The sequence below is a fragment of the Monodon monoceros genome, unplaced genomic scaffold, assembly GCF_005190385.1.
Source record: "Monodon monoceros isolate NGI ecotype Baffin Bay Population unplaced genomic scaffold, NGI_Narwhal_1 Super_Scaffold_13, whole genome shotgun sequence".
NCBI lineage: Eukaryota > Metazoa > Chordata > Mammalia > Artiodactyla > Monodontidae > Monodon > Monodon monoceros.
The window spans coordinates 12,045,345-12,068,051 of NW_021703769.1; the positions used below are offsets into that span (position 1 = coordinate 12,045,345).

At 47.7% G+C, this 22,707-nt stretch overlaps 2 protein-coding genes across 4 annotated transcripts in view; one reads left to right on the forward strand and one right to left on the reverse strand.

Annotated features, from left to right (window-relative positions):
- Nucleotides 1-1,101: 1,101 nt before the first annotated feature.
- On the reverse strand, nt 1,102-21,268 carry DDX27 (DEAD-box helicase 27). Its single transcript, XM_029221403.1, has 21 exons — nt 21,143-21,268; nt 18,970-19,116; nt 17,749-17,808; nt 17,305-17,470; nt 15,952-15,995; nt 15,748-15,834; nt 14,961-15,066; nt 13,328-13,501; nt 12,504-12,654; nt 9,755-9,854; nt 9,494-9,635; nt 8,452-8,605; nt 7,545-7,626; nt 7,255-7,432; nt 5,419-5,525; nt 5,113-5,215; nt 3,445-3,539; nt 3,226-3,349; nt 2,617-2,704; nt 1,469-1,543; nt 1,102-1,337 (listed from the first exon to the last, which is right to left on the reverse strand). The coding sequence occupies exons 1-21, from the start codon at nt 21,233-21,235 to the stop codon at nt 1,319-1,321; spliced, it is 2,295 nt and encodes a 764-aa protein (XP_029077236.1). The 5' UTR covers nt 21,236-21,268; the 3' UTR covers nt 1,102-1,318.
- Nucleotides 21,269-21,494: 226 nt separating this feature from the next.
- Nucleotides 21,495-22,707, forward strand: part of STAU1 (staufen double-stranded RNA binding protein 1) — an 89,642-nt gene continuing 88,429 nt past the window's right edge. Inside the window, exon 1 of one of the 3 annotated variants that reach the window (XM_029219650.1) lies at nt 21,495-21,532. The gene's annotated coding sequence lies outside the window, so the exon portion shown is untranslated. The remainder of the gene's footprint in view (nt 21,533-22,707) is intronic. The other 2 variants (XM_029219651.1, XM_029219649.1) reach the window with 2 other exon arrangements.

Below are 22,707 nucleotides of genomic sequence, written 5' to 3' on the forward strand. Positions count from 1 at the left end.
GGTAAGCCCCTATGTGGTACCCTTTCTGTCCCCTTTGAGCTTCCGTCTCTCCAGTAGCACTTCCACACCATACTAAAGGGTCAGGGTATAGGTTGAGATATACCACGATTTCAAAAACTTGAATTCCCAACTGTGCAATCTTGGAAAGTTACTCCATCTTTCTAAGCCTCTGTTTCTTTCTCTGCAAAATGGGCATAACAGTACCTGCCTCATAGGGCTGTAGTGAACTGAATGAAACAGTGCTCAGTACACAGAAATGTCTGGTGCACGGCTGGTGCTCAATAAATGACAGCTTTTTGTTTTAGGACATTCACAGAACTTCTAGCACGAATATCCTTATTCCACACCCAGCTCCTCTACAAGCATAGAGATGCATACCAAGTATATACGGCAGTGCCAAGCTAGCAGACGACGTAGACTGTGCTATGGAGGGAAGAGACAGAAGGATAAGATATACAGTTAGACTGGTCTCTTCAGCCTCCCAAAAATACTTCTTCCATTTGGCATTTTCTTTTTTTAATTAGTTTATTTTTGGCTGCGTTGGGTCTTCATTGCCGCACGCGGGCTTTCTCTAGTTGCGGCGAGCGGGGGCTACTCTTTGTTGTTGCATGCGGCCTCTCATTGTGGTGGCTTCTCGTTGTGGAGCACGGGCTCTAGACGTGCGGGCTTCAGCAGTTGTGGCTTGCAGGCTCAGTAGTTGTGGCTTGCGGGTTCTAGAGCATAGGCTCAGTAGTTGTGGCGCACAGGCTTAGTTGCTCCACGGCATGTGGGATCTTCCTGGACCAGGGCCTGAACCCGTGTCCCCTGCACTGGCAGGCAGATTCTTAGCCACTGCGCCACCAGGGAAGCCCCCTAGTATTTTCTTTATGTGAAAGCTTATCAAGAAAGGAGTCTTGGGGCTTCCCTGGTGGCGCAGTGGTTGACAGTAAGCCTGCCGATGCAGGGGACACGGGTTCGTGTCCCGGTCCGGGAAGATCCCACATGCCGCGGATCAGCTGGGCCCGTGAGCCATGGCCGCTGAGCCTGCGCGTCCGGAGCCTGTGCTCCGCAACGGGAGAGGCCACAACAGTGAGAGGCCCGCGTACCGCAAAAAAAAAAAAAAAAAAAGGAAAAGAACTTTTGCTGACAAGGATGCTTAGGAAACAGCTATATACCACCACCACCCCCAACTTTTCCGTTTCTTTAATGTACAAATGACAAAGATGTATTAAAGTTTTAAATAATTTTTTTACAAACAGAAAAGAGAGACCAAACCAGGATGACTTCCAACAAAGAAGGGATCTAAGAGCCGCCCCATGAACTTCTTCAGGCCCCACGGCTACTTCTTCCTCTTGTACCTATGAAGAAAATGAGCAGAGTAAAGACCAACGCCAAGACCAGAAAGAGGAAGGAGAAGCTCCTTTCCCAGGAAAGCTTTCCTCTCCAACCCCACTCATAGCCTCTGGTCCTCCAGAACTATAAACATTACCTGGATTTAGATTTAAAGTTTCCTCCTCGTCTCTGGTGGGGCAAGCCCAATTGTTTTCTTTCTTCAAAGGAGGGGCTGTGAATGAGAGAAGACGGCAAAATATTGGACAAGCAGGCAATGTTTCACCCCCCATCCTACCAGCTCCCACACAAAGCAGCAGCGCCACAGATGTGTCATTTTCAGGGCCTGAGGTTCTAAGTCTGTGTTCTTCCACCTGATAATATGGGTTTATGGAAGTCAGGGCCCAGCACTAAAACAAGACGAAGAGGCTCTTCCTTCTTGTGTATGTAATAAAACTGCTTGGGTAACTTAGTTTACCCAGCCACCAACCCCAGCCCAGAGGATGTGAGGAGGAACAGCACATTCCCAAGAGCACACCAGAATCCTTTCTTTGGGGTTCTATCACTCCCCTGAGAGAAAGCTCTATTTCTGAACCAAAAATGTGCTATTTCACCTCCAAGGCAGGAGGGTCTTAACACTTCTCTTACTCTCATCCTGAGAATCCACAGATGGGCTGGTGGGGGAGGGGGCAGACAGGAGCCCTTAAAATTATATACAGGCAGACCTCAAAGATATTGAGGGTTTGGCTCCAGACCACTGCAATAAAGTGAGTATCACAATAAAGCAAGTCACACGGATTTAGTGGTTTCCCAATGCATGTAACGGTCACATTTACACTATACTATAGTGTCTTAATAAAGTGTGCAATAGCATTATATCTAAAAAGAAAAACAATGCACATATCTTAATTTAAAAATACTCTATTGCTGGGAATTCCCTGGCGGTCCAGTGGTCAGGACTCCGCACTTTCACTGCTGGGACCCGGGTTCGATCCCTGGTCGGGGAACTAAGATCCTGCAAGTGCATGGTGTGGCCAGAAAATAAATAAATAAAAATTAAAAAAATAAAAATACTCTATTGCTAAAAAAAGGCTAACCATCATCTGACAACGCAGGATTGCCACAAACCTTCAATCTGTAAAAACAGCAGTATCTGCGAAGTGCAGTAAAGCAAAAGACAATAAAATGTGGCATGCCTGCATCATAAAGCTGTAGGTATATGAGACCTGGGAGTGGGGAAGGAAGGAGGGAGAAGATTCATAGCTTTCATCAGAATACCAAGAGCTCCACGATGACTTAAAACCCTACCCAGCTCGATACTGTTTCAGGGCCTTCTTGCTTGTGTTGGTGAGTTCTTCATCAAATACAGATTTCTTCACCTGCTTTTGCTTCTTTGCTGTGCACAGAGAGAATGGGTTAGATATGGCCTTTTTGTCCCAAGCTCCTAAATCCCCTTAAGCTCAAGGTAATGGTTCCAAGTTCAGTGGATGCTCTGGCCTGATGTTTTGACATGGAAGCAAGACATCAGATCCCAGCAGAAAAGAGATAAGGAATCATAAGTACCAGGTGTGAAGAACCACTCCAAAGGATGCCTGCAGAGTCCAAAGGTGGAATGGACCATGTAAACATAAAATGGGCTGAAAACATCTTCCCCTCATTCTACCCTGACCCACTCCTTCAAGCAGCAGCTGGTAAGGATTTAGGCTCCAGAATCAGAAAGGCTTGAGTTCAAATCCTACTAAACATGGGGTCACTTCACCCCTTGGAGCCAATAAAGGACAGCTGTACACACCTACATACTCATTACTCAAAAAGTGTTGGCTCTTATCATCATCCCTCCCCTTTTGTCCCTCACCACAAGCCCAGGTTTCAGGCAGAGCCTTCCTACCAGCTCCTTCAGGCTCCCCATCTGCCTACCAGGGCCCCTCGCTGGCTCCTCCTCGGGCATTGCTCTGGCCCGCTTGGCTCTGCGGTTCCTCTTGGCCAGCCGCTCAGCGAACATCTGTGCCTTGAGGATTTCAAACTGGGACCTTTCGTCTGCCTGGGGAGAGGATGACATGTAAGTGTGGAACAGACCTGGCAGCCTTGACCCACATCCTCAGGCAGGGACCTAACTCCAAAGGGGAGGCTACTCACTGTCATCTCCCCCTTTTTCTTGACATCCTTCATAAACTTCTTCCTTTTCTTCTTTCCTCTTATGGCTAAGTCAAACTCCTGCAGAGCCTTGGCAACTGGGATGAGAAGAGAGCATGGAAGTCCAGGTATCATTTCATAAAATCTTTTTTTAAACTTACAATAAGAAGTGTACATATTTGGGCTTCCCTGGTGGCGCAGTGGCTGGGAGTCCACCTGCCGATGCAGGGGACGTGGGTTTGTGCCCCGGTCCGGGAAGATCCCACATGCCGTGGAGCGGCTGGGCCCGTGAGCCATGGCCACTAAGCCTGCGCGTCCAGAGCCTGTGCTCCGCAACGGGAGGGGCCCCGACAGTGAGAGGCCCAGGTACCGCAAAAAAAAAAAAAAAGAAGTGTACATATTTAAAAGTGATACACTTAAGGGCTTAAAATGAAAAGCAGCAGTCACTTCCTCTCCTGGCAGTTACCTCCATCTCACTAAATAACCTGCTGGTTCCACTATTTCTTAATTAATCCACTTGAGACATTCATTATATATCTGCCTCGTATTATGAAAGATATACTTCCCACCCCTTCCCACAATATAGTTATAACTCTATTTATAACACAGAAACTTAACATACATACACCTTAATTTTTTGTCCCATCAAATATAGACAGTATTTCTTAAATGCTGGTACTACCTTTTTGGAAGGTAATTTTGCAATCCCTAACAAAATAATAAATACACATAGCCTCTGACCTACAATTTCACTTTTTGGAACTTACCTTATAAATCAAATATGCTTGCTTAATTGTGAAAGGGCATCTGTATAGCTATCTACTACATCACTTGTTTATAATAGCAAAAGATTAGAAACAACCTCCATGTCCCTCAATGGGGAACTAATTAAAATAAACTATAATCCACCTATGTGATGGAAGACCACATAGCCACTGAAAAAAAGAAAAGACAGCTATATATGTGCCTATATAAAATGATCTCCAAACTACAAAATTCATTGAAAAAAGCAAGGTGTAGACAATGTGAATTTGTTTGTTTGTTTTTTAAAGGAGAAAAAAGGGAATATATATATCTAAATATCTTTCTGACTTACTTTTTCTAAATTGTGGCAAAATATATATAACATAAAGTTTGCCATTTTACCCGTTCTTTAGTGTACAATTCGGTAGCATTAATGACATTCACAATATTGTACAATCATCACCATTATCTGTTTCTAAAACTTTTTCATCATCCCAGACAGAAGCTCTATTACCGTTAGAGCTTCCCCACGGCTCCTGCTAATCTCTCTTCTACTTTCTGTGTCTATGTATTTGCCTATCCAGGTACCTATTATAAATGGAATCATAAAGATGTGTCCCCTTGTCTGGATTATTTCACTTAGCATGTTTCCAAGGTTCATCCTTATGGCATGTACCAGAACTTCATTATGGCTGAATTAATATCCCATTGTATGTACCTACCACATTCTGTGTATCCGTTCATCTGCTGATGAACATGGTTGTTTCCACCCTTTGGCTATTGTGAATAATGCTTCAATGAATACTGGCATACAAGTATCTGCTTGAGTCCCTATTTTCTGTTCTTTGGGGTATAGACCTAGGAGTGGAATTGCTGGGCCTGATGGTAATTCTATGTTTAGCTTTCTGAGGAACCTCCCCAACATACTTTTTTCCTTCTTCCTCTCTTCTTTGGTCTGGAACCAGCTCCTTTCAGGCTCAGGGTTTGGGGCCCCCTTCCCTTTCTCCAGGAGCCGCTGTGCTGTGTTGATCTGTGGGGACAGCAAAAGGATGCCTGCCATGAAACCTACATCTGACAATACAGAACATGGTGGCTGCAGGAAGCCACTGCCTGTAAATACTTGGGGCTCTGATACGTTTGGCAGACACAGCATATCAGAAGGCAGACCAGCCGGGGCCCATGCAGTCTGCTTACTAAGCAGCATGTGGACCAGAGCGCTCCTCACAGCCTCACCTGGGCTTCTGACTTTTGCATCTCTTTTTCTTCAGCCTCTAACTGCAGAACTGCATACACATCCTTCTCCATTTTCTCAATCTTGTCCCGGAATTTGAGGATGACATCTCAGGGGAAAAGAACGAAAAAGATTTTAAAATAAGGATGAATATGGTATAGCTGATGCAAACAACGCAGATGGCTATTTTTCTTTAATTATTTATTTATTTTTGGCTGTGTTGGGTCTTCATTGCTGCGCGTGGGCTTCTCATTGCGGTGGCTTCTCTTGCTGTGGAGCACGGGCTCTAGGCACACAGGCTTCAGTAGTCCTGGCATGCGGCCTCAGTAGTTGTGGCTCGCGGGCTCTAGAGCGCAGGCTCAGTAGTTGCGGCGCGTGAGCTTAGTCGCTCCGCGGCATGTGGGGTCTTCCCTGACCAGGGTTCAAACCCGTGTCCCCTGCATTGGCAGACGGATTCTTAACCACTGCGCTACCAGGGAAGCCCTCAGATGGGTATTTAGTGGCACAGAAAACTGGGTTTTTTGTTTTTTTTTTTTATGTGTGGCTGCTCTGCTTAACACCTCCCCAAAGGCTTCCTGATGCTCATGGAATAAATTCCAAACTCCTCAGCATGGCCCCTGCCTACCTCTCTGACCTCTGCCTACCCCTTGCTCACAGGCCTCGGGCCTCTGGCCCTCCCTGTCTTCTACTCCCACATCAAGTGTGTTCCTGTCTCTGAGGCTTTGCCCTGGTTTTCCCTGCTTGGCACACTCTGTCCCCAGACCTCCCACAGCCATCTCATTCTCGTCATCCGGGACTTGGCTCAGATGCCATCTGTCAGAGGCCTTTTCTCAGCAGCTTTTCTAAAGTAGGCACTTCTCCTGTCGTTCTCAATCACACCTACAATTAGCTTATTTATTGTGTCTTTTTCCCAACAGTGTCAGCTGTTTTGTTTCCTGCTGTATCCCCAATACTTAGAATACAACAAACAGCAATAGACTGAATGAATTAAATGAAAATTTTTTAAATGAAAGGAAAAAAAAAAAGACCTATGAATGGAAAAAAAGGTCTTGAAAAGACGTGTATCTAAATGCTATGAGTGGTGAGCTCTTTCACATGCAATTACATTTTTACTCTTATTTGATTTACTTTTTTCCAACACTGAATACATATTACTTTTGTAACTTAAAAAAAAATTTTTTTAACGATGTGCATTATATGACCGCTACAGATGAGTAAAAAAGGAATGAAAGATATACAAAAAGAGTAAGTGCTGACCTCCTCCCCATCCTGGGCCCCCACCAAGAGGAAGTGGTGAAGGGTTAGTGGGGGTGGTGCCTTAAGAGGCCTTCTTGGGCTTCCCTGGAGGCGCAGTGGTTTAGAGTCCGCCTGCCGATGCAGGGGACGTGGGTTCGTGCCCCGGTCCGGGAAGATCCCACGTGCCGTGGAGCAGCTGGGCCCGTGAGCCATGGCCGCTGAGCCTACGCGTCCGGAGCCTGTGCTCCGCAACGGGAGAGGCTACAACAGTGAGAGGCCCACGTACCGCAAAAAAAAAAAAAAGAAGAGGCGTTCTCTTCCCAAAGGCTGGCGAATACCTATGACTAAGCACTTGGGGCACAAGTCTCTCCTCAGTCCCTTTCACACACAGAGAGAATGAAGCCCAGAGAGGCAAGGGGAGACCTGCCCGGGGCCCCTCAGCAAGGAAGTGGCAGAGCTGGGATTCAAATCTGGCTCCTAACTGCAAAGCACCTGCTCTCACCCATTACCCTCTGCCCGCTGCCCCGTCCTTTGGGGTCTGAGCTAGGATGCTCCCCCACCCACCCGAACCGCCCTGAGCCGCGGCACTGACGCCTGCTCACCCTGGGGCGGCGTCCGGGCCTTCACGGGGGCCTTGGCGGCCTTCACGATCTCCTTCAGCATCTTCCGCTCCTCCTCTCCCACCAGAGAGACTGAGCGCCCGGCCCGGCCGGCACGAGCTGTTCGCCCCACCCGGTGGACATAATGCTTGATGGTGTTGGGCATCGTGAAGTTGATGACCTGGAAGGCCAAAGTTAAGCATCAGTCAGACCTGGGAGTTGGCGGGGAGAGGGGGACGTGAGGAGGCAAAAGGACTCCCAGCAAAAACTCAAGGAAGATGGGGCCCGCTCACCGTTTTGACCCCATCGATGTCAAGTCCACGGGCTGCTACATCTGTGGCCACGAGGATGTCAATCTGTTCATCCTTAAAGCGCCTGGAAACAGCCACAAACATGTTTCTCTGAATACCTGACCCCAGTCAATACTCTGCAGAAGCCTGAGCCAGCGAAGAGAACACAAACCCTTCTGCAGGCAAGCGGCAGAGTACAGACCATCACAGTGGAGACAGATGCTGTGTCAGCCTAACGACACTTACATGCCCCCCGAACATCCCACGACATAGAGCAAATGTAGTTTTGTGTATACCACTTTAAACAGCAATTCCTATAAATAGAGAAGCTTGGGGACCACAGAGTAAGACTATAACACGGAGCAGAGGCAAGTGCCTCAGCACTGAAAACAGCCTTTAAGAAGCAACTCTCAGCTGCCTGTGTGACTAAGGACCAGTGCAGAGTCCTACAGGGCTCCTCCTTGCCTACCAAGCCGACTCGATTCTGCGAGAGTTAAACAAGAAACCACGTGGAAAAGCACAGGGCCTGGCAAGGTAAGTGCTCAAGAAATACGAACGGGTTTGCTTCAGGATCTCATTCTAGCAGACCTGGGTATGTCCCCTGCTCTGGAAAGGCTGCGGAGATCAGAACGTGTGCTGCGTCATCCCAAGTCAACTTCCTGCTGTGACCCCGCGCAGCGGCTCCCACGCTCGAATCCTGGGGCAAGAGTATCATTTTCTACAAAGTCGGAGTTCTGAATGTCTCTAAGACCTGACCTTAGAATGGTTAGGCTAGAATGTGTGAAGTGGGGAACTGTACTGTAGCCCCTGGTACTGCTCACACATGACCTCTGGGTGGTACTTTCCGTCTCTGGAATGAACAGAGCCCTCTCTGAAGGATGGGTGGGAGCCTCAGCCCCCAAAACTTTACCGGAGGGCCTCCAACCGCTGCGTCTGTGACAGGTTGCCGTGGAGCTCGCCCACCTGCAGCCCCATCAGCCCCAGGAGGATGTGCATGCGGTGGGCCTGCTTCTTGGTCTGGGTGAACAGCATCACGTGGTCGGTGAAGGTTCTCATCAACAAAGCTGCCAGGGAGAGAAGAGTGAGCGGGTGGCTGCCTCCAGCACGTCCTCCCTCCTCGCCTGCAAAGCGGCTGCTGTGCCTGGTTCGGGGGTGGCAGGTGAGGCCCCTGCCTTGCGGAGCTCCCACTCCAGGGCAGAGACGGAGAGACCGAGTCCCAATTCTCAAGGGCGGTAAATGCCGTGAGAGAATGAAGAGAAGATGCGGCAGCTTCAGGGCTGGCCTCTCTGAGGAGGTGACATTAGGCTGAATGACAAGACAGTCTCATCCACGAGAAGATTTGGGGGAAGATTCCAGGCAGAGGAAAGAGCAAAAGCTTGGGGGGTTTGAGAAAGCGAAAGCAGGCGGGTGTGGCTGGAGTGCCATGAGCTAAGGCACCAAGGCCAGGGACTCCGGGCAGGCCAGGGCAGGTCCAGGGGTCTTACAGGACTCGCTAGGGAGCATGGATTTCAGTCTAAGAGCAATGGAAGACACCAGAGGGTTTAAACAGCGAAGGAACAGGAGCGAATGCTTGTTTGTACATGATCCTTTTAAATGGTCTGCAGTGTGGAGAAGGCACTTCCACAGGACAGGGTGGAAGCAGACAGCCAGGTCAGAGGCCACTGCAACAATCCAGGTGACACAGTAGTGGCCTGGACGAAGGGCCAGAGGGGCAGCTGGAGGGAAGTGGCTAGGAGTTCAGCAGGACATAAAGAGGACTGGACGGTGGAAGGGAGACGAAGCGACGAAAGAAAGAAAGGGAGGAAGAACTCGTGGAGCAGAGGAACAGCAGTACCACACGCTGGGGCACGGGAGACCGGATGGAGGAGTCGCCGGGGAAAAACCAACACTTTGGTGTGAAGCTCAGGGGAGCTGAGCAGCCCTCCCTGCTCAGTCCCACCCTGGGCTTTCACCTGCCACGATGGCTTCCCGGTCCCCTTCCCGGTTTGGCCGGATCCGGATGAACTCCTGCCGCAAGAAGGGGGCCACGTCTGTGTTGCTGTTCACAAATATCCGGACGGGATTCTTCAAGGAGACAGAAGCCAGATCTTTCACCTGCCAGGCACAAAGGCAGGGGCGCTGACCATCCTGTCAGGAGGCAGGGAGGGAGGCAAGCCGGCGCTCCAGCTCAGCCCGGGGTCCTCTGCGCCGCCCCTCTGTTCCCTACAGCCCACCTCATCCGTCATCGTGGCTGAGAAGAGCATGGTCTGGCGGTGGTGGGAACACATTCGGATGATCTCCTTCATCTGCTCCTCGAAGTACTCGTCCAGCATCCTGGCAAGTAGGGGAGGGGAGGAATCAAGAGAAATGGACTGGGCTTGCATCTGTATTGATGAAGGACAGAAAACACTGCACAGATGATGTTTCGATACTGTCATTGGTTATGTTTCAGGCTCATTTACTTATTTTATTAGCGTTATTTTACCCTTTTTCCAAGATTCACCAAGAATTATCATTTGCCCATATTTGCTTAGTCTTTCTTTTTTTTCTTTTGCTGAATCATATGCTATTAAGTTGCAGATATCATGACACCGGACCCCTAAATATTTCAGCACGCATTCCCTAAGAACGGTGACTTTCTCCTACATAAACACAATGTCGTTATCACACCTGAGAAATTCAAGTGTCTGAATGATATCTAAAGTAAAGTACAATGTATATTCAGTTTTCCCTAACTGTCCCCCAAACGTCATTCTAGAGCTGTCTTTTTATTTTTTTAGTCCGGGAATGACAGTTCCTACGTTGTACTTGGTTGTCACATCTCTTTAGTCTCCCTTAGTCTACAAAGTCCTCTCATCCTTTTTCACACTCTGAATAAGTCTTATTATTCCCCAGTGACTGGATTCAACAATCATTGCTGGGAGCGGGGTGGGGGGCAGCTGTGCACCTCACTCTCACTCCACCCGGAGACAGACAGTTTGTTCCAGCATCGCAGTTTGGTCACTTGGTTGAAGTGGTGTCTACCAGCTCTCTCCACGAGGAAAGGAACCTCTTTCTCTTTGCAGATAATAGTCATCTGTGAGATTACTGTGACTCCAATTTTTTCAACCCATCCAATCCTTTACAGTATTTCTCGTCCAGTTCAGGCTGCAGTTGAGGGACAGGTATCACCTTTAGTTGTCGTGTCTCTTTGGTCTCAGTCTGAAACTTCCACAGCCTTTCTTGGTCTTTTGAGACATTGATATTTTTGATATTTAAAACCTAAATCAGATCATGTTCCCTTGGCTTAGAACGATCTCCTTTACCTCCTTCAGGCCTCAAGAATGCTCGGGGGAGGCAGTCTACCAGTTATTCAACACCTATTGTGCACCTGCTAGATTCTAGACACGGCCCTGGCACTGGGATGTGGCAGCAGGCAACACAAACACAAAGTCGGCCCTTCTCGAACGTGAAGCTCTGGGGAGAAGAGGGACACAGCCACCACACGAGCATTCAGGTAACAGTGCGGGAGGTCAAGGAGGTGTAGCACCTCAGAGAACATAAGGCAGGAAGGGAAGGACGAGGCGGGGGTGTGGGGGGAAGGGAGGAACTGTTTTTTAAAAAATATTTATTTATTTATTTGGGGGGCTGCATCGGGTCTTCGTTGCTATACACAGGCTTTTCTCTCTAGTTGCAGTGAACAGTGGCTACTCTTCGTTGCGGTGCGTCAGCTTCTCATCGTGGTGGCTTCTCTTGTTGCGGAGCACAGACTCTAGGTGCACGGACTTCAGTAGTTGTGGCGTGCAGGCTCAGGCTCAGCAGTTGTGGCGCATGGGCTTAGTTGCTCCGCGGCACGTGGGATCTTCAGGGGTCGAACCTGTGTCCCTTGCATTGGCAAGCAGATTCTTTTTTTTTTTTTTTTTTTTTTTTTTGCTGTACGTGGGCCTCTCACTGTTGTGGCCTCTCCCATTGTGGAGCACAGGCTCCGGACGCACAGGCTGAGCGGCCATGGCTCACGGGCCCAGCCGCTCTGTGGCATGTGGGATCTTCCTGGACCGGGGCATGAACCCGTGTCCCCTGCATCGGCAGGTGGACTCTCAACCACTGCGCCACCAGGGAAGCCCGCAAGCGGATTCTTAACCACTGGACCACCAGGGAAGTCCCAGGAACTGTTATAGAGTGGCCAGCAAAGTGACAGCTGGAGCAGAAACCTGAGGAGGTACAGGAGGTCATTCCAAGCTGAGGGAACAACGATGCAGAAGAGAAGCCCCAAAGTGGGAGTGTGTGGATGGGATTTACCAATGGATATCCTGGGGCGATGAGAAAATGAGGAGACAAAAATGGCACTGAGAATATGGCCTGAACAACTAGAAGGCTGGAGTTGCCCTTCAGTGGGATGGGAAGTGGGAGAGGGGCACAGAGGATGAGAAACTTGGTTAAGGACCTGGTTAGTTTGGAGATGCTTCAGTTTGAGAGTAAACTTGAACAGCCTCCTTACCCTGCCACCTCCACAGCAGTCCAGTTCATTAAGAGTTCATTCTGTTGAGTCACGAAGGAAAGAGGTGAGCAGATGAGACACGAATGAGAGAAAGGAAGGAAGAGAGGGAGGGAGGGAAGAGGAGGGAGCGGGGAAGGAGGGGGAGCCTGCATCAGAGTAATGGAGGCTGTTGGTTGAATCCTCCCTATGCACTGGCACTATACTGGAGTTACTCCTGGAATCTTCAACAGCATGAGGTGGGTACTTATCCCCCACTTACAAACAAGAAAAGATTTGCTTTAAGACTCTAAATAACGTTTCCTAATCTCAGGAAGCGGTGGAGCCAGAATTTAACTTGCCTTCCCTCTTAACCATCACATTATAGAAAAAGAGCAGGATAATCCGGGCTAAGATGGACAAAGGCTCAAACGTGAACAGCTGAACTGGTCAGAGCCAGGTAGGACCAGGCAGAGTGCAGGTTCCCGCCCCGGGGTGTGGCCCTGGGGACCCCACCATTTCAGGTGTACCTGTCAGCCTCATCCAGGATGAGCACTTCGATGCTGCTCAGGTGGAAGGAAGGGCAGTTGTGGAGGTGATCGATGAGCCGGCCCGGGGTGGCGATGAGGATGTCAGGTGCTGTCCGGAGGGCTGCTTCCTGAGACTTCACGTCCAGGCCGCCTGCAAAAAGCAAAGCCCACCAGGCAGCCAGCTGAGTCACTCACCAGTACGGACTTGAGCCCTGCTACCTGCCAGCTCCCACGGCAGATGCCGAGCAAACGGCAGAGCACAAGACTGACAGAGGCCCCACTTGCGCAGATTTTACAATATGGTGGGAGAGACAGATTATTTAATTACAACTGTGCTAAGTGCAAAAATCTAAAATGGTGATGACACAAAGCCACTTCAGAATACAACAATTCAACCGTCCACCAACTGAGAGATGCAGCTGAGAAACTGATAATCTTTCTAAATCACCTACAATTTCCTACCGCATAAGGAGGGTAAAATGAAGGTTAGATAACACTATCACATAACATCATCAGAAAGATTCTGCCCCAATAAATACCTGATTCATTATTCATGCAAGACAAAATTATATCCTAAATTCGTTCAGTATCAAGAAAAAATTTGTTTCATCATTTTGAAGTTTCGTTTTGCAAGGCTGGTGAAGCCTCAGTCAAAGCCCTCCCCATCGCCCTCACTATCTACTGTGAAAACGTCACCTGGTTTTTAACTGGTTTCAATCACATGAAGGCTTTCCTGCACCCATCACCCTCAGACAGTGGTGCACATCCCCCCTCCACCGTGCCACACTCTGTCAGAGGCAGCCAGCCCTCAGCCAGACACTCACCCACAGCCAGGCAGGTGGTGATGCTGCAGAACTGGGCCAGCTGCTTGGTGACGGAGTGCACCTGGATGCCCAGTTCCCGGGTGGGAACCAGCACCAGCACACGGGTCACTGGAGCCTGGCGGGGTTTGTAGATCAGACGCTCCAAGACGGGAAGGGCAAAAGCTGCAGTTTTACCTGGAGGGAAGGGCAGCAGGAAAGCAAAATGAGAAAAGCTTCTGTCCTTCCCAGGTCCAGGTTTTCACCTGCACACAGAAAACCTACATATCTACTGAGAGGGAAATGAAGCAACTTATTTTTCATAAAACTTTTTTTCTGGTTTTAAATCACATGGTCAGGGCTTCCCTGGTGGCACAGAAGTTAAGAATCCACCTGCCAATGCTGGGGACACAGGTTCGAGCCCTGGTCCGGGAAGATCCCACATGCCGCGGAGCAACTGAGCCCGTGTACCACAACTACTAAGCCTGCGCTCTGGAGCCCGCGAGCCACAACTACTGAGTCTGCGTGCCACAACTACTGAAGCCCTCATGGCTAGAGCCCGTGCTCTGCAACAAGAGAAGCCACCGCAGTGAGAAGCCTGTGCGCCGCAACAAAGAGTAGCCCCCGCTCGCCGCAACTAGAGAAAGCCCGCATGCAGCAATGAAGAACCAACACAGCCAAAAATAAATAAATAAAATAAAATTTAAAAATCAATCAATTGGGCTTCCCTGGTGGTGCAGTGGTTGGGGGTCTGCCTGCCAATGCAGGGGACACGGGTTCGTGCCCTGGTCTGGGAAGATCCCACATGCCGCGGAGCGGCTGGGCCCATAAGCTATGGCCGCTGAGCCTGCGCGTCCGGAGCCTGTGCTCCGCAGCGGGAGAGGCCGCAACAGTGAGAGGCCCACACACCGCAAAACAAACAAACAAACAAAAAAATCAATCAACAATCAATCACATGGTCAATGTAAAAAATCTGGGAAATACAAAATTAAAAAAAAAAGCAATAAAAATCACCCACAGTTCAGCCAACCAGAGGTAAGCATTACCAGAACAGTATCTATATTACCAATCTTTTTTTTAATGGACAAAAATGTTAATTTTAATTCAATAACACTATATATTGTTTAGTAACTTCCCTTTAAAAAAAAACATACATTTTCCTATTTCTTTAAGTACTCTACTTTTTTTAAATGGTTGCATCGTATTTTATTACATGACTATTTCTATTCTATTCTATTACATGACTATATAATTAACTGCACTAACACACAATGTTGTGATAAACATCCCTTTTAGAAAATCTTTACTCCTATGACAGGGGCTTATCATGGGAGTGACAGGAGGTCATGGTTACAGAGACACCCTGATAGGATTAAACAAAAATGACCTTCACCAGATCACCTGAAACGTGTAACCTGTGACTACCCTATTTAAAAAAAGTAAAGAGTATTTAAAAAAAAATAGAAAAATATATATTAATATTTTTTAAAAGGGAAGTTACTACACAGAATATACAATGTTATTGCATTAAAATTTATATTTGCATATTTAGCAAAGTGGGCTTTTGGTAAGTCAACCCAGAGTCTATTCTATGTTGCACATCCTCCTTCTTCCTCCTCCTCTCCCTCCCCCACCCCCAAGTCCCTGTCCTTTTTACCTGTCCCAGTGGCTGCACAGGCACAGATGTCCTTCCCCAACAGACCCACAGGTATGCATGCCTTCTGGATCGGTGTGGGCTCCTTGAAGCCCATGGCTGTGATGGCCTGAAGAAAAAGAAAAGATAGGGTCAGAGAGGAGAGGAGGGGGAGTCTCAGCACAAAACAAACAAGGCAGGTTTCCAAACAGGTTTCAATCCCTCCCAGTCATTCAATCCACCTACTGTATGTCACTTATCTAGGCCCTGAGGATATAGTAATAAACAAAAGGAACAACCCTGCCCTTAGAATCTGGTAGAAAAAACAGGCCGAAAACAAACAAGTGTCATATGAAGATAAATGCTATGGAGAGAGCTACAGCAGTCAAGGGGGCTGGCAAGGGCAGGGGGAGGGGATGAGTGCAATTTACAGAAGGGCTGTCAGGGAAGGTCTCACTGAGCAGGGAATACTGAGTAGAATCCTGAAAGAGGCGAAGAGCACCCCAACCAGATTTCTGGAATGATCTTCCAGGCGGTGGGAACAGCAAGCACGAAGGCCCTGAGGAAGAAGATGCCTGGCCTGTGTGAGGGCCAGTGAGGCCAGTGCGACCAGAGCAGAATGGCTGCTGAGAGACATCATCAGAGGGGCCCCGAAGGGGCAGGGCCGTGCAGGCCAAGACGAAAACCTCTGTGTAAGAGGGTTCTCTGTGTGGACAACAGAGCTCAGGGAGGCCACGAGCCCAGTTTAGGGCAGACAGCCCGGTTACGGGGCGACTGCAAGAATCCCATGGTTGACAAAAGAAGCCACTACCTTCAGAAGAGGGCGGGAAAGGTTCATGTCCTGGAATGAGAGGTTTTCATCATACTGAGATGCATCTTCAAAAAATCCTCCTGCTTCCTACACCAGAAAATCAAAAGACAGAATGAGGATTCAGCAAAAAGGGAACTAAGTGACCTTAAAATTCTTTCAGGTTGTAAAAACAAGCTGCACACTGTTGTCCAAGCCCACGCTCACCTGTCCTTTCTTCTTCTTCTTCTGCTCCTTTACTTTGAGTGTATCTATGGAGAAAAAGAGAGCTGATAATCAGGGCTCATACTTCCTGAGCACTCAGTCTACTAGACACTGTCCTAAGTGCATTACGTAGATGGACACCTCACTGAATCCATGCAACAACCTGAGGGAGCTCCTGTCACCAGAGTCGCCTCACAGAAGAGGAGGCTGTGCAGCCGTGCAGGTAAGTCACTCACCTGAGGTCAGACAGGAAGCAAACTTGGCAGCTTCCAGAGACAAGGCTCCCAACCACTGTGCTATATAAGGATGCTTTAGCACTCATTTCTGCAAGAAATATTAATGGAACACCTACTACGTGGCTGGACTCATCTGAGGTGGGGGACCTATCATTCCAAATAAGTTTGAGTCATAGAAGTGTCAACAGTTGTGTGGGGCTGGAGATGAGGAAAAGAGTGAACGTGGGAATTCTCTGGCAGTCCAGTGGCTAGAACTTGGCGCTTTCACTGCTGGTACCTGGGTTTGATCCTTGCTCGGGGAACTAAGATCCTGCAAGCCTCGCGGCATGACCAAAAAAATAAAAAAAGAAAAGGAAAAAGAAAAAGAGTGAACTCTGACTGCAAAGTACAACAACCCTAACAAAATCCCAAGGAAAAAGAGAAGCTAGGGCTTCCCTGGTGGCGCAGTGGTTGAGAGTCCGCCTGCCGATGCAGGGGACACGGGTTCGTGCCCCGATCCGGGAAGATCCCCCGTGCCGCGGAGCAGCTGGGCCCATGAGCCATGGCCGCTCAGCCTGCGCGTCCAGAGCCTGTGCTCCGCAACGGGAGAGGCCACAACAGTGAGAGGCCCACGTACCGCAAAAAAAAAAAAAAAAAAGAGAGAGAAGCTAAAAGAAAAGAAGTCGGGACTTCCCTGGTGGCACAGTGGTTAAAGAATCTGCCTGCCAATGCAGGGGACACGGGTTCGAACCCTGGTCCGGGAAGATCCCACGTGCCACTGAACAGCTAAGCCTGTGTGCCACAACTACTGAGCCTGCGCGCCACAACTACTGAAGCCCACATGCTCTAGGGCCTGTGCTCCACAACAAGAGAAGCCACTGCCATGAGAAGTCCGCGCACCACAACGAAGAGTAGCCCCCGCTCACCGCAACTAGAGAAAGCCCGTGCACAGCAATGAAGACCCAACGCAGCCAATAAATAAATAAATTCATTTAAAAAAAGAAAAAAAATTTAAAAAAAAAAAAGAAAGGCGGTCGACCCAGAGATCTTAAATTTAACTGTGTAGAAGAGCATAGGATAACCTACAAAGTAAAAGCGAACACTCCAATTTCCTGTCCCCATTTCTGACAGTATTGCCTACCTGCTTTGGTGAGGATGTTCTCATCAGCTGACGAGTAGTCAGTCTCTGATTCTTCATCTTCTGTGGCTTCCTCGTCTTTCCCTTTAAAGTCTTCCTGCTCCTCCGGTTCAGAGCCCTCCTTTGCTTCTTTCTCCTTCTCCAACTTCCCAGACTTGGCTTCTTTATCCTAGAAAAAGAAACTGTAATAAAGCAAGGCGACTACAAACTTCAGGAAATCCAGAACCTGTGAAGGGAAAGGGAAGGGAAGGAAGGGAAAAATATTATGCTCCCAGGCCTGGGAGAAAACTATGCGGATTCTTAGTGACTATGAACCACAGGCACACAGAGAAAGCCTGCCTGCACCAGCCGTACTGCAACCTAGGCTCCAAGAGAAACGGTGTGGTCATGCTGAGAGTAAAGCTCAGGGCTCACCTACAAAGAGAAGTAACTGCTTTGCTTACTCACCTCTGTTTTCCTTTTCTTTCGAACTTTCTCAATCTTCTCATCTAATGTTGTGGCTGCCCTCTACAGATAAAAATAAAGAGATGAAAAAGAAACATACGTATGGGAAAGAGATAAAGCAAAGGGCTTCTTAAGGTAGGGTCTCAGATGTCAAATATAGAAAAAGCTCATCTGTACTTGGACAGGTTAATCAATCCATAGATTATTCACAACAAAACAAACAAGCAAACAAAAAACCATTAAATAAATTGTCTTTTTGTGAAAAAACTTCAAATTACGTGGAACCAGTAAGAACACCCACATTGTCGGTGTTTAATATTGAGAATGATACAGTTACCAAGAGATGTCACATTGTATCTGAATGCTACTTGGAAAAACTCTTCCCCTTGCCCATCGGACATAATTTAGCCTATCAAACTGTTGAAAGGCGAGCAAATTCAGATAACGCTGGATCTTGCTAAAACTTTCAAAAGGTGAGGTAATGGCAGGCCCCCTTGATGCAAACTCAAAGCACCCTGAACCGCTACAGCGCTTACCACAGCCATAAGGAACGGCTTAATTGTTTGTCTAGTCATTTTCTACCCTGCTAGAATGTAAGCGCTACAAGACCAAGTCGGTAACTACATGAAGTACACATGAAAAGGAAAAAAAAAACCCACTCAAGATGACTTTGAAAAGGCAATGCTGTTTTATTTGAAACAGAACAAGGACCAGCAGGGTCTGGATTAAACTGCCCTGAGCAGGCGGTATTTCCCTCGGAAGCATGTGAAATGGAAAATAACTTTTAAGCACCTTCTATCTTGTTAACCAGATTCAAAGAAAAGCACAAGGTCTTGGCAAACAAGCAGATGACAGAGACATTCATGGCAGTTTTGGCTGTGATGTGTGGGAACCAGGGACCCTAAACAGAAAGGCCACATAAGATCACCTGGCAAGTGACAGAGAGTGATAGTATCTGTGGGGCAGAGTCAAGCCTTCAAAAACACCACTACCGAGGATGCCTGCTAGATTGTTCTTTGTTACAAAACAACATAAAAAAGGTTTCTTTCTAATACTCAAAACAAGGAGCGAATACCTAGAAAATAGACGATTGTAACATAGCTATGTCCATTTTTTAAGCAATTTATATGTAACATTTGGCATTCCTAAACCATTGGACCCTGAAGCTCACTGTCCAACCTTAACAGCCTATGGCATGGAACTGCCTATCTGTGTCAGTCTCACCTTCTTCTTGAGCTGGCTTATGACGTCAGCCATGGCCCAGCTGCCATCGTACATCCCCTCCTTCTCAGTGAAAACAAAGTCAGGGTTGAAATCGGCACTGCGGTTCTTCTGCAAGGCTTTCTGCTTTCTGCCCAGCACAATGGGCCCCTGGGAAGAGGGAGAGGCAGGATGACTATGGGACTGAGATGAAAGAACACTGGAAAAAGAAAAAGGAAATGAGGGTACCCAATAAGAGAACAGAAATATACAGGGCAAAAGCTGACAGATGACAAGAAGTAGAATAATCTACAATTGTCCTGGGAGATTTTAACACATCTCAATAATTGACAGATCAAGCAGACAAAAAAAATGAGTAAGTCCGTAGAAAATGTGAACAGCACAATTAATAAGCTTTATTCCAATGAACATATAGAGAACACTGCACTAGAGCACGTACATTCTTTCTAAACACACGTGGAATAGTTGCAAAAACTGATCACATAGTATTCCTTTTAAGCAAATCTTCAATAAGTTCAAAAAAATCAATATTATACAGACTCTGTTCTCTGACCACAATTCAATTAAGTTAGAAATAAATAACAACAGCAACAAATTTTTTTAACTCATACATTTGGAAATGGGAAAGGAAGGAGAACTGGCTGAACTATGGCTTCAGGAGGATAAACAGAAGAAAAAACCCTGAGAGCTAAAAAGTGCTCTACTGATTTTTTTTTTCTTACTTGAGATAAACAATTTCATAAGAACTCTGACCCTAAACTTTATTATTAGTAATGATTACATCTCATTTCTCCAGTACCTAGTTTAAATCGGTAATTGTATAGCACTTCAAGCTAAACTTGAAGTTTAGCATTAACATTTGCCATATTTCCTTCAGTCCTTTTCTATGACAATTTTTAAAAAAAATTTTATTGAAGTATGGTTGATTTACAATGTTGTGTTTAATTTCTGCTGTACAGCAAAGTGACTCAGTTATACATATATATTCTTCTTCATATTCTTTCTCATTATGGTTTATCACAGGGTATTGAATATAGTTCCCTGTGCTATACAGTAGGATCTTGTTGTTTATCCATCCTATACATAATAGTTTGCATCTGCTAACCCCACACTCCCAGTCTTTCCCTCCCCCCACCCCCCCTTGGCAACCACAAGTCTGTTCCCTATATTTGTGAGTCTGTTTTTGTTCCGTAGATATGTTCATTTGTGTCGTATTTTAGATTCCACATACAAGTGATAATATTTCTGTGATAGTTTTCCATTCAAGAAACAAAAAGATTCTGGCTGCTAAGTGGAAAATACACTTGGGGGGAGGGGGGGGCGACAAGAGAAACAGTTAGAGACCAGGTATGTTAGGATTGTAGGTATCCAGGTACAAGATGGCAGTGTGTCCTGGACTAGGGTGGAAGCAATGTGGACTGAGGGAGAAAGAAGCTTAAGAGAGATTTCTGAGGTAGCCTGCAGAACACTGGAGGGGAAAGAGGCTGGATAACTCCAAGGTTTCTGGCTTGAGATAAAGCAGGTTGGGAGGGTGAGGGAGACCAGAGTTCAGCTTTGGAAAAGCTGAATTTGTAGAGGCCGAGGGACACCCAAACCAGAGGTGTCAGTAAGCAGATGAGGCCACAGAAGGGAAAACACTTGAGCTGGAGCTTTAAAGGATGAGCACCTTTTCGTGACACCGGTCCCTTTTTAACTGCCATGCTGTTTAATGTCTCTAACTCCCCACCACAACATAAGCTTCAGGAGAGCGGTGTTCCTTGCCCTTCTTGTTCACTGCTGTGTCCTGAATGCTTAACACTAGGTGTAGCGCATATAGTCAATGAATACTGACTTAATGAACGCATGGATAACCACGGCTCCTTGACTAGGAACCAGGACTGACTCTCTCTCTGGATCTCTATGACACAGCGCCTGGATTAAATATCAGTTCAGTGACTGGGTACTGAGTTCACCAAGGCGACACAGAATAGCACAAGCACTGGCGCGGAGGTGAGGAAAAGCTAGTGGCGAGCAAACTGAGGAAGATCTGGGGGTCCGGGTGAGACCCAGGGACACTTGCCGGCCTGGCAGAGGATGCTGAGCCCTTGGGGGCAGGGACCTGAGGCACCACGGGGAAGGGAAGCAGTCAAGGACATCGGCTGCCCGCCGCCGCGCTCCCACCCCGATCGGCTCATACCTCCTCCTCCTGGTCTTCGGAGTCACTCTCTGGCTCCACCGGCACCTCATCATCCTCGCCTATGGTCCCGATTAAACCCAGCTCCGCAAGCATGTCGCCGCATCAGCCACTTCCGGAAACCAGCGCGGCGCGCTGGGCTGCTCTCCCGTTTCCCCGACCTTCGCGTAATCTCTGCGCTTGTGCCTACGTAGGTCACTTCCTCTTGGAGGCCGCCCTGGCCCGCCCCCTCTCGCAAACTCTCGCGGCGCGCGAGCGGCAACCTGGGGCGTGGTTTGTGTGACGAAAGCAAGGCACCGCGTTTGTGTTAAACAAAATCCGTACTCTTGGTGCTCAGAAAACGGTGGGACGGTTGGAGGCGTGTGCGAGTTGCGGAGGAGAAAGTCTAAAGAGGTGCGTGGATGAGCTCCGTATATTTATGTACAAAAAAATTGTGGAAGAAAATACACTAAACACTTAGCAGTGATTGTCTCTGGGTGGTAGAATTTTAAGCGATTTTTAGTTTCGTCTTAGGTTTTTTTCCACAGTAAACATTTATTTTCATAAAAAAAGAAAAAATTAAAAATAGGAATAGCTGGGACTTCCCTGGCGGTCCAATGGTTAGGACTCCGCACTTTCACTGCCCAGGGCGCGGGTTCGATCCCTGGTCGGGGAACTAAGATTCCGCAAGCCACCTCTGTGAGGCCAAAAATTAAGAATAGCTAACACTTGTATAACATTTACTCTGTGCCAAGTACTGATCTAAGCACTTCTACATGTATTAACTAATTTAATCCTTACGGCAACCCTAGCATAAGGTACCATTACTGTCGCCATTTTACAGATAAACTGAGGCGATGGGGCTTCCCTGGTGGCGTAGTGGTTGAGAGTCCGGCTGCCAATGCAGGGGACACGGGTTCGTGCCCCGGTCCGGGAAGATCCCACATGCCGCGGATCAGCTGGGCCCGTGAGCCATGGCCGCTGAGCCTGCGCGTCCGGAGCCTGTGCTCCGAAACGGGAGAGGCCGCAACAGTGAGAGGCCCGCGTACCGCAAAAAAAAAAAAAACTAAGGCGCAGAGAGGTTCCCAGAGTCACAGAGCCAGTTAATTACAGAGCCAAGATTATAACCGAGGCAGTGGCTCCAGGGTCCTTAAGGAAAGTAGATCTCACAGCTTACCAGGAAGTTTTCATCTCTTCTCTGCTTGTGGAAATCTCACTGAATCTTAACTTCCTAAACACCACCTCCTACATGGAGTCTTAGTGGACTACCTATCCTCCTTCATAGCTGTTTGCTCCTTCCGTGTTTAACACTTTGTACTTGCAGCAGAACTGCAGTTGTGTCATAAAAGTAGGTTCAGTTGTCTTTTTTTTTTTTTGCTATTTTAACTATTTTTAAGTGTACAATTCATTGGCATTAATTATATTTACAGTGTTGTGCAACCATCACTGCTATGTGTTTCCAAAACTTTTTCATGAGCTCAAGCCAAAGCCTTGTAACCATTAAGGAATAGCTAACTCCCCATTCTTCTCTCTCCCCAGTCCTGGTAAACCTCTAACCTACTTTATGTCTCTATGAAATTGCGTGTTTT